Consider the following 11,922-nt stretch of genomic DNA (forward strand, 5'->3'; position numbering starts at 1 on the left):
TGATTTTTCATTTCCTGCAATGTGGTAGTTTTGGAGATACAAGTTTGCAGTCTGAAAGCAATGAAAAACAGTGGAATTAAACCGACAAGAGACTAAATGTAGTTCTTTAAAAAGCCCACAGGCATGATCTGATCTGGGTGGATCTCTCAAAAGAGCACTTTTTAAAATTCCTAAAAATGAGCCGTAGCAATGTTAGCATTTTATTTTTAAAGCTAACAATAAAATATTGTAAGAAACTGTACACAAACTGGCAAGCCAATGGATTCATGTACAACAAACCAAAACAGCTTTCAACAGTTTATTCATTAGTTATTCAGTCAACACAAACAATCCGCAATAAACATGTAAACATTTAAAGCACAAATCTGGGTAGCATGTGTGATTGGTATTGTAGTGTCACCCTGAGTTACATATCTATAGACTCATTTTGATTTTCCATCTCAGTCATCTTTTAGAATAGTTACACTCTTTATACAAGTAACATGTAAAAAGGCCTGCTGTTTGACGACATAAAACACCAATACATTCAATACTACATACAGCCTTGTTTTCTGTAATAAAAAGGACAATACAAACATGTAACAGACAACAACCACTGCTTCTTGCATTAGTTATTAAAAAACACAATTAGACAACAACACTGTTCTACTCATAGGCTTTGGGGCATAAATTACACTGTAAATAAATAACAAAGGATCTTCAAAAATGATCCCAATGATGTTTTGTCAGACACAAGCTTGCTTCAGGAAAGAAAATAATCTTCACAAGACATCCATGTTATACCTTAAAGTCATAGGTCAAGGCAAATGTGTCAGGCTGCTCTTCTCATGTCCTTGAGTAATGAGCCATCAATGTATTCAGTACATTAAACCCGTTCTAATCGTTAAAGCTCACGCTTCTGAAATGAAATAAAGGGGGGTTACTTCAGAAACTTAAAATCATGTGATGTCTTAAATGAGATCAGTCAGACATTGTTTTAATACATCATGTGTTTGTTATACCTAATATGGGAGACTCACTTTTCTGGTATTTTGTCTTTGGAGAGTTCTGGTGTGCGGAGGATGGAGCGCTCAGGAGAAACTGGTCGGGGACTGAGGGAGGTGCTGAGAGGGGAGGAGCTACGCAAAGAGGAAAAAGACAGGCCTTGTCTGCGCATTTCCTGCACAGCTCTCTCTCTAATGGAAAAAAAAACACAGTGACACAACATTTAGGGAGGTTTACACTTAAAAACAAGACATACTGTCATTGAAACAAATTCATATGGCTGTACGTACACATACACAAGACAAGCTCTGGCAGCAAACAGACTAGAAAATATTCATGACTAAAACCTTTCAAAGCGCTCCGTAGTTAGCTGTCTCTTCAGGACATCCATCTCTGTCTGCAGCTGAGAGACTTTTCCACGCAGCTGAGAAACCTCTCGAGCATGACCAGCCCTAAAGATACAAGACAAATGTAGAGGGGGCACTTATTAAGTTAGATACAATATCTGACTTACTGTGCTGGAGTACATTGAGATGTCTGTTTCATACACTGTTATCAGTGATCACCGTGGCAACTGCACACTTGCGATAGGCAATGCAATTGAATAACAGCTTGTTTGCAAGAAACCAACATGGAATGGTCTCTTCAAATGGAATCAATCCTGTATGTTTACCAAACATGTCATAAAGTTCCTTTTACAACAAACAGTTAGCCATGCAAAATGTTAGGCCACATACAGTAATGCATTGCCCTTATGAAACTGAACAAATGTTATACATCATAGCATTATAATATGCTTTTATTTAAAACCAAAACTATTAAAGATGTCGGTGTGTGCTTGTATAATCATATTGCAAGACTTCGGCTCTATGCCAGCTAAAAACAAACATGAAGTTTACGCCCGTAAAAAAGGACGGGTTGACTTTTCAGACACTTCCTTAACAGTTTTCTTCCTTTATTTCTCAATCCATTAAACCTTTGTCAAGGTTTGGCATCACAAACCCCTGCTGGTAGATGCTGTAACTACACCATCAGACATTTACAAGAATTCTAAAGTATCCCTGTATTCTGGGATGATAAAACCTTTTTTTTACCAGCAAAACAAAATCATTATATTAGATATTTTACTAGTGACAGATATTTTTTTAACACTTTTCTACCTTTCATATCACAGCATAGGAGTGCCGCAAGTAAAGGTCTTGGGTTTTTATGGTGTCATCAGCTGTGGCCTTCTGTGATTCCAGAGTAATTGGTTACACAGCATTTATAGCTCAGACGATTAGCTAAAAACACCCTGGCAGCCGAACAGAGCGTCCATGATTTCATATTGCATGGCCCTGTGCAGCTGAGCAAGTGCCATTGAGAAGAACATGAATGCTGACGTCACATTATTACAGACATCCTTCATTTGACTTCATCCTGTAAGTCCACATTACAGAATGATTGTTTGAAGACCTAACCCATTTACAGTAGATTGTTATAAGTTTGTGAATACGTTTACAGCACTATCAAAAAAGATACCTAACTTCCCCCCTGGACTTTCACAATCAACTGATTTTCTCCTACGTTTTGCTGTCTGCAAGAGCGAGGCGATCCCTCAGCACTTTAAGCTCAGACTCCTTTTCACTGGTGCTTAGGTGCGTCTGAAACTCCTTCTGCCGATTGGTAGACAGCAGGGTCTCCAGATTGCGTACAGTCAACCTCTTACTGGCCAGCTCTTTTTTCAGAAGCTCCACCTCCGAGCGCACATCCTCCAGTTCACCCGTCACCTGGGGGACAAATTGATTTAAAGATCAGTTTGGTGTTATTTTGTCACATGCTCATTAAGTTTAATGAGGAAATAATCGTCTTACTCTTTCTAGCTCCATGCTTTTAGCAGTTAGCTGGCGAGCCGTGACCTCTTTGCTGGAGTCGAGTTTAACACAGAGTTCCCTGATGGAAGCCAGATCTTCCAATACTGAATCTTTCTCAGCTTGAGCCGTCTGGACCTCCTCTTCCAAACGAGACATTGCTCGTGCCAGTGATGACACCTGAGTTTCATATGCTTGCGTAGCATTCAAGTGCTGAGAAAAATATGATGAAGCAATTAAAAACAGGTAACAACATTTCTTTAATCGAGATGCCTGTAGTACCACTCATACCTCTTGTATCTCTCTGTCCTGCAGCGAGACTCTTTCCCTCAGGTGTCTGCGTTCTGTGTCGGACGAGAGAAGCTCCAGTCTGATGGAGTTGTTTAACCCCTCTGCCTGCTGCAACTTCAACTCCCTATCCTCCGATTCAGAGTGGATGGAGCGGAAGTGTTCCAACATCTCCCTGTTTTCCTGCTCCTATATGAATACACATCAAAATAGAGTTTGTTTAAAATATTATCTATATGGCTAAAGTTAAAGGTTTTGATGTTGTTTATCATTCCTGTACCTTGGCAGCCATCAAGCTCTCTATCCGAGCCACTTCTGAGATGTACGAGTGAACTCTAAGCTTCAGTTCGTCTCTCTCGTTCAGAGCGTCCTGCATCTCTGCATGCACTGCCTGCAGAACACAAGAGAGGGCGCGGGCGATTGTAAAAAATTATAAAAAGTCCTAAAAGAAGGACGGTCAGAAAAGACTGAAAGGAAAAGGAAGTGGACCTGGTTTTCTCGGGTCATGGTCGCCAGATCATCCTGTATTCTGCGGTTTTCTCTCAGCGCTACCTCTCTGTCTCGACTGACGGATGACAGCTCCTCCTGCGACTGGTCCAGCTGTCTGCGAAGGCTGGCGATTTCCCGCTCGCGACTGTTTAGCGCCCCTTTCAGCTGACTGAAATAAAGACAACAATAACCAATAATCAAACAAAATACATTTTTATATAAAAAAGAAACATCTTGGCATTAAATACTGACACTTTCAAATACAAGCATCATTACAGACGAATAATCAACAACAAACACTTACTCCAGAGAGTTCTCCAACTCTATGACGGTTAACCGGACTTCGGCTAGAGTCTTTTCCTGCAGGGCAAAATCTACTTTATAGAGCTTTGAAGAAATTACATTTCTTTCTAAACACTTCTGTTTAGAAATAGTTCATTCATACTACTGTGTTGAAAATAGTTATTTCGTATTATCAGTAGTTGATTATTTGTGATGTCAGTATCAGCTGTACCTTCCTATGACTCTCCTCCTGTAGCAGTACCATACTTTCAGTCTTCTGGTCCACTACATCCTGCAGGGCGTCTTTTTCTCGGTCTAGTGATCCTATTGCGTTCTGCAGAGTTGTAACCTCATCCTTTTGTGATGATCCATGTCTACTCAATTCAGCTAAATTCATATACATGCACGCAGAAATTACAATTATAAACTCCGATAGTAGAGACACCAATTTGTCTCAAACCAATACTACTGAAAGGCGGTGAGAATTTTATAAATGTTTCTATTGTTTATTGACTTGGTACTGAAGCACTGGTGTTGTTGAGATCACCACTACAGAGACAAATGCATGAAAGAAAATAAGAAGCACGAGACAGTGTGCGCTTGAGTAAACTTGAAAAGTGCACAGAAAAGCAGAGTGATAAAGGCACATACCAATTTTCTCCTCTAGTTTGTCAATCTGTTGGTGGGCCGCTTGTAGTTCATTGGTCTTAACGGATAATCTGTGCTGAACATCTGACAGAGACTGTTCCATCTGCTCCTGTAGCAATCTAAACACACACACACATATCATTCTGCTGTGGAATTCTGGGTACAACTGGTGCCACATAAGAAACCTACAAGCAAACAACCCAGATGCCTGACTGTTCTGGTGTCGTACATGACTAAAAAAAACATACAGACAATACCTCAGTGCGCTGCTCTCAGCTCTTTGCTGTATGGCCTCCTCCGCATTCTGTACCATGATTGTAGACCGAGCCTGCAGCTCCTTTTCAACAGCTGTACGACTCTCCTTCAACACAGACAACTGAGTTCGCAGATCAGCCTTCTCTCGCTCCAGCTACACACACACAAACACACACAGATCTCTTAATTCATCATAACACAACAAATGTACCCTATGTATCAACTTGTAAAGATGTCCCAGGAGTAAATATCACTGAAAATACAGATGGCTTTGGATACATAGTCAGTAAAATCATATGCATGCATGATTACTAAATATAAACTTGGTTCCCAGAAGCACAAAATATACAACTAGTCCATTTCCATAGCTTGAAAATTCTGCTCATATAATGGTTACATCACAGGGACATAATTTGAACAAAAATAATCACATCTGTGTAAATGTAAACACACAGAGGTTAGTTGTGACTGATCAATGTTGTACCATCTGAATGGTGTTTTGCAGTTCAAGGATTCTGATCTCCTCTTGTTCACTGTCGGTCAAAGCTGTAGTCTGGGCAGCCTGCAAAAATATTGGCAAAATGTTATCTTGGCAACACAGGCCACTTTTACACATAGCCCTACCACTCATCTTCCAAGTGCACATCAGTTTAAAAGTGCATTACATTCACATACTGGCAGATGCTTATAATTTAACATTCAAGGTGTACATCTTCAGTATGTGAGTTCCCAGAGCATTGAACCCATGACCTCTGTGGTGCTAATACAAATTTACCATCAACTGATCTTAGTCTTAAATTGCTTAAAGCTACTTGGCAGCTATTTTGTTTGCTCAAATACTTTGTCTCAAACACACACGCTCGTGCTCGCACACACACACATTGAGTCTGTCTCTGAGTGCGTCTCTCTCTGCAGTAATTCTCTGGAGTTCAGCTTCAGTCTGTGTTCTGTTGTCTCTGATCCTGCTCTGGAGTTCTGGCGACTCAAGCTCCATATAGACACGTCTTAGTTCCTCCCGAACCTGCGTTCAAACAGACTTATTCAGAACTATTCTCTTAGAAAACTATGCTTTGTGTACCCTAATTCAGTGGACAAGACACAAACTGAAAAGATTTGCATTTATACAACATTCTCAGTCCTGAAGCCTCACTTGCTGGTACTGAGTGCTGAGCTGGTCTCTCTCTGCAGTCAGTAGTTTAACTCTGGTCTGGATGTCCTCCATGTGTTTCTCAAAGCCCAGCAGCACTGACTGAAGCTCATCTCTCTCCTTTACTGCACGTGAGAGCTCTGCATCTGGAAAATCTCTCTAGAATCGCAAAACATCCAACATTTGATATGAACAGAGAACACAATTACCATAGGTTCACGTGCAACGTTATACGTCTTTTTTACACTTTTACAAAGAACTGTATCAAAGAACTGCATGCATGTTAAATCTATTTGACAAACTAAATCCCTAAATTGCCTTACAGTAAGGGGAGATTTATTTTCCTATAAACATAAGCAATATCACACAAGATCGAACTGTTGTACTGCAGATCTTCAGTGTGGACAGCTAAAGGTAAGTCTAATATTAGATATACCAAAATCAGTAGTTTAAAGTTAAAAGAATGCATTTTAAATGGAAATGGATGAAATGAGGAGAAACCTTCAAAATCATTTAATGATCTAAGCAAAAATACATAAATATGCAATCGAGAAAAATGCACATCTAAAGAAAGATCTCACCTTTCCATGCCCGCAGCTTCTACCCCTTGGGCTTCTACCCCTTGGGCTCCTCCCCCTGCCTGGACTAGGGGTGGGGCTTTTGTTCACTCTGCCCCTAACATTGCGGTATCGCTCCACCTCTTGTCTGTAATAATCCCTTTCCTCCTCTAAACTTTTCACAAAGGCATCCAGACGGGAAGGAGAGGGATCGTTTCCACACACCCCATGCTTTACACGCATTCGCTCTAATTCCAGAATCATCTCTTTATCTGAAACAATCACAGTGATGCAGTTAATGAAGACAAACCAGAAGCTGTAATACACCATTCACACCTTTATTTACAAACAGATGCGCATTTAAAGTGTTTTGGTCATTTATCTATTGGTATGTGTTGCTAACGCCATGCTCTTGTGTTAGAGCTACTGGAATATATGTAACCATCTGCCTAAAACACCACTTAGATTATCCCATCTCACCAGCCTGTGTCATCCTTTCTGTTTTGTCCTGAAGTCTCTTCTTCTCCTCCTCGAGAAAGTTTGTGAGTCCCTCCATCTTCTCATTCTGTTCTTGAAGCTCAAGCAGCTGATCCCTCAGTCGGTCTTTCTCATGATCTCCATCAGCCATATCCTGAAATGAATTAGAACTTTAAAACTTTAGTAGCCAACACAGTTACACAGTGCTCTAGAATGGAGTCTAGACCAAAACAAAATATTACTACCATCCAAGCATGGTAAGTACTAGATAGTAGTAATGTACTCTGTTGCGACAGTATTAGACAGTCAGGTTTATCACTAAAAGGTAATATTGAAATAAAACACATATAAGGCTTATATCTGGGAGTGATATTATGCCATCCGTGTCATGTTAGACCAACCCGGATAAATGTGCAGTTCTGAAGCAGATGGTTAATTTACCAGCTCATTTCACATGCTTCTCATGGACCCTTCCACGTACCCGTCTTAATGTAGAGATGACCTCCTCCAGGTTCCCCATCTCTCGCTGTTGACGCTGTATCTCTTTCTGTGGGTTAAAGAAAGTATTTGTCCGTAAACAACATGGGAACTTACAACATAAGGGCGAGGAAATAATGCATGAATTATCCCTTAAAGAAAATACTATGGTGTCCTGTAGCTCAGTGGTTAGAGCATGACGCTAGCGATGCCAAGGTCGTGGGTTCGACCCCAGGGGATTGCACACACTTGTATAGTATAACATTTACATATTCTTATTAATCCAAGTATGACTCAATGTAAGTCGCTTAAGAGCGTCTGCAAAATGCATAAATGTGATGACAAAAATTTGGCTTTGGTTGCTGTGGGTTGGTCAAAGATTTGGCCGTGTGCATGATGCATTTTATTTCCAGTGTTGAATTAGCGGCAAAATTTGTTTATATTAAGCACCTTACAAAACAAATAATCACTGCACACACCATGCACAAAATAAGACAAAAATATCCCAAAACCTTAAAGGAGTGATTTGCCGGAAATACGTGTTTTTCTTTGTCTTTGGTGTTATTTGTTGCCATTATGTAGACGTTTGGAATGCACTTGGCAAAGGAAGCAACGTAATTTCCTCATTATCTTCAGCTGGCATGTTCTTGTTACAACAGCCGTCAGCAGATGTAGTTTTAATAACATAGCTTAAGCAAATATCATAACGGTTTCCAAATAAACAATACATTTTATATTTTTAAAAGTTTTATATATATATATATATATATCTGTGTTTATGTATTATATAGCATTTTTTTAAACTAAAAATTATATAAAAATATTAATTATTCTTCGTTGTCACAGGAACATGCCAGCTGAAGATAATGAGGAAATGATGTCGCTTCCTTTGCCAAGTGCATTCCAAACATCTACCTAATGGTACGTTAATGCCCTGTTCACGCAAAAGTCTAAACTCTAAGGGAGTAGAGCATAGGAAGGATGACTTAATTTGGAATTTTCACAGCTGGGTGACGGTTAGGTACCGTACTGTACTGTTACACCCCACCATTGACACCAACTATTAAAACAAGCCTAGACAGGGGTGTTGAAAAATCACACCTGCCTCTGTGACAGCCCTAGGCAAAGTCAGGTCAGTAGCAAACAGCCCAGACTTTTTTGAAAATCATAAACGCAATTCCCTGTCAATCATTCTGCATGTTCAAGTTGGGGTATACACCCTTCCTTTATCACCTTGGCCTCTTGAAGCTCAATGTCAGCAGTCTCCAGAACCATCTCTTTTTCTTTCTCAAGCTGCTGGGCAAGTTGATCTATTTGCGTGAGTTCCTGGCACAGCTCTTGATTTCGAGCGCTCAGATCGGCAACTTCACTGGACACGGTCTTCTTTCTATGCTGCAGTCCTTCGACTTTCTCTTCCAGGGATCTGTTTGTCTCCTGCAGATACTCTATCTGAGAGAGAAGTCATTGGCTGTTGTCAGAGGACGTCATGAACTGGACTCTTAATCCAACAGCTATCTGTCAGATCCATAGGTACACAATACATTTCTACCTGTAGGTTCAGATGTGCAATAAGCTTTTCATTGCTGATGTTTTGAGCCTCCAGAGAAACGACATCATTGGGTCGACCTCCATCCAGAGCCCGATTCAGACGTTCAATTTCTTTGTCTCGCTCTTCCACCTGTCCATAGAGGAAAAGGGTTAATGGAAGAATTTCAATGGATGAATGTAAGGTTCCCTTTGACTTTCCCTACAGCTGAATTCCTTTGTATCCAACACACGAGTACACATGGTAAAAAATCTTTAGGACTTCATCCAACCTGCACATAATATAACTGCTTTTAGCTGCTTTCCCTCAGGCAGATGTCTGTGTTGAGCAAGAACAAAAAAATCCCAACTAGTTATTTTCAACAGCTGTCAAACAGCTCAATAAACATTCTTCCCCTTCAGAGTAACCCTGTATTAGCCTACTGATCCGATGTTTTATTTTGTGCACTAATATATTGTACATTTCTCACTGCTCTGTAAACTGGATTGTAAACCCTTTAGATAAGGGTGAATTAAAGACATTGAGATGTACCTGATTGTTGAGATGCTTGATTCCTGCCTGCGCTCTCTCCAAGTCAAGCTTCAGCTGTTCCACTTCATTCTGGAGCTCCTGGATCCTAACATAAATGTTATTGTTTTTATGATAAACATTTAAGAAACTATTTAAAGCCTTAAAATTAAAGTACTAATAATTTGTATATTTCGAATAATATTTCTTTGTTTATTTCCCACACCTATCATCAGCCACCTGCAGAAGGTCAGCGATGTACGGATCATCTGGCTGAGGCACTGATGAAGGGGCGGGTCCTCTATGTGGGAGGAGTTCATCTATCTGCATCCGTTGCCGTCTGAATGGGATTGATCGTTTCTTCCCACCTGAAATGAGTTGTTATTGATGATAAAGTGTCCTTATGGTTACATAAACAGATTGATGTCAACACCACTGCAATGTTGAAACAATAAAACTGTTCAACCAACCTGGTGTTTGAACAACAGCTTGCATGTTCTTCTCCTGTAGCTGAAAGATACGCTCCGTCTTGGCTTTGCTATCTTTCTCAAGGGACCGAACCTTGTGCACATACTGATTATTAAGGAATTTCAGATCGGTGGTTTCATGCTCTAGTTTTCTGATGTACGCCTTCAGCTCTGTTAATAAAAACACACCGGCTATAAGAATCCTTTCTGTACCGTGGATGAAAATGATGTCAAACCCTACCTCTGCTGATGCGATCCTTCTCCTCTTTCACTTTCAGAAGCCCAAGATGCAGCTCATTGTTCTCTTTGACTAGTCGGGCGTTATCCGCTTTATACGGCTCCAGAATGGTATCCAGATTCCGACTGTCCTTTTCTGTCTTTCCTGCAGCAAGCTTGGCATTTCTGAGACTCTCTGTGGTGTGGACCAGATCACTGACAAACACATGAACAGTTTGATTATGCAAAAGAAAACACACGCAAAAAAAACATTGTTTCTTTTTTCTCTCTTTAGGCTGTTTCTGACAGATCACATTTCTTTTGTTCGCCTCAGTTAGGTTATTTCAGCATAGTGCACGAATTCAATAGCTTGTATAATCCAGTGTGTGTCGGACAATGATGTAACAGTATACCTGAAGAGTTTTTCGACCAATGGGAGACACTCAATGGCCAGAGGCTGTCTGTATCCCAACTGATCCAAACGCTTGCGCAGATTGATGAACTTCCGCTCCGCGCTGGTCGTCATGGCCATTCAACGTTAGTAAACACTCCGCTTTAAATGCACATTCATCGACTTGCAACAATCTGTTGACAGAGATTTTGCAGAGACTGCTCAAAACACGACAGCTGTCAAATCCCTTGTTAACTTTTCTGTCCCATTAAACTTGTAAAACAACGATTTTATCCCGAACCTAGTGGCCTGCCACTCTAAACCGCATCACAGCAAATGTGAAGTTGTATAAATGACGTTGACACATCAAAGGTTGTGTAGATACATTAAGTTATATTAGTCGATACACAATCTATACTAACTCGCAAACTCTGGGTTGTTTATATAAGGTTACCGTATTTTCACAAGCTGTCAGTCCGTCTTCAAAAGCCAGTAAGCTCTATTTGCCATAGCCTTCATTCTGCGTTTGCGGCACGCGAAAATAAACGCTTTTCTCGTCCGGTGGAAATGCAATGGACGATGCAACACTCAACCTTCAAATGTCTGTGTCTAGTCGTAATTTGAATACTTTTTTCAGCGCTACCATATCGTAAAACTGTCCTGAAGTTAGCTGATCTGGTGTGTGAAGATTTCCTCCCCTCCCCACAGGCAACGGGCTTCCGGTGGCGGTAACACTGTTCAAAAATGGCGCCGGGTCTACTTGAAAGAAAGACCCCATGACACTAAAGCCAGCGAAACAGCGCCATCTGGTGGACACTGGAAACACATTGTAATGTGTTTGATTGTATTTTTGACATTTATAATAATTTAACAAACTATCCTAGACATATTAGTAGTAAAGTATTTGACACCACGAAAGGTTTCTATTTTAATAATAGCTCAACAATTTGAGATAAAATACACAGTTCACCTTTAAAATCCGGTTGGCCTGAAATAAGATCATATGAATATGCGGTGTGTTTAAAGTATGTATTTTCACCACACGTGTTTATGTTTGCACTAGATGTGGCCCAATTTGCTGTTTTCTTCCGATTCCAGTAACATTTAGGTATACATACGTCACCAAAGACATTCTCGAGAGTTTCCAGTTGCTTCACTTACTGACGTCTAAAGTCTCTAGTGATTTCAGATTCTGACCTCCGTAATGCTTATGTCGAATCACTCAACTAAACGCATCTGCGCTTCCAGAAACTGAAACACTGGATGAAGATGGACTGTTTTGCGTTTTAAAGGCTTCTGCCACACCCTCCCGTTTCACGTGCATCTGTGGGAAGCAGCGCT

At 40.5% G+C, this 11,922-nt stretch overlaps 1 protein-coding gene across 4 annotated transcripts; it reads right to left on the reverse strand.

Moving 5' to 3' along the window:
* Positions 1-187: 187 nt before the first annotated feature.
* cep135 (centrosomal protein 135) lies at positions 188-11,311 on the reverse strand. Of its 4 annotated transcripts, XM_079475435.1 has the most exons (26): positions 11,036-11,294; positions 10,604-10,775; positions 10,216-10,406; positions 9,978-10,145; positions 9,734-9,875; positions 9,532-9,616; positions 9,004-9,132; positions 8,688-8,903; positions 7,459-7,524; positions 6,981-7,131; positions 6,525-6,772; positions 5,947-6,102; positions 5,677-5,817; positions 5,281-5,358; positions 4,799-4,950; positions 4,545-4,660; positions 4,126-4,280; positions 3,916-3,971; positions 3,612-3,780; positions 3,403-3,513; positions 3,126-3,311; positions 2,838-3,047; positions 2,551-2,753; positions 1,332-1,436; positions 1,020-1,175; positions 188-898 (listed from the first exon to the last, which is right to left on the reverse strand). In XM_079475435.1, the coding sequence occupies exons 2-26, from the start codon at positions 10,720-10,722 to the stop codon at positions 877-879; spliced, it is 3,531 nt and encodes a 1,176-aa protein (XP_079331561.1). In that variant the 5' UTR covers positions 10,723-10,775; positions 11,036-11,294; the 3' UTR covers positions 188-876. The 4 variants fall into 4 exon arrangements, with proteins under 4 accessions (XP_079331561.1, XP_079331560.1, XP_079331563.1 ...); XM_079475434.1 differs by having other exon boundaries at positions 10,604-11,311; XM_079475437.1 differs by lacking the exons at positions 188-898; positions 1,020-1,175 and adding an exon at positions 2,145-2,216 and having other exon boundaries at positions 1,425-1,436; positions 10,604-11,305.
* Positions 11,312-11,922: the final 611 nt, after the last annotated feature.

Source organism: Barbatula barbatula (genome assembly GCF_947034865.1).
Source record: "Barbatula barbatula genome assembly, chromosome: 15".
In the NCBI taxonomy this organism is placed as follows: domain Eukaryota; kingdom Metazoa; phylum Chordata; class Actinopteri; order Cypriniformes; family Nemacheilidae; genus Barbatula; species Barbatula barbatula.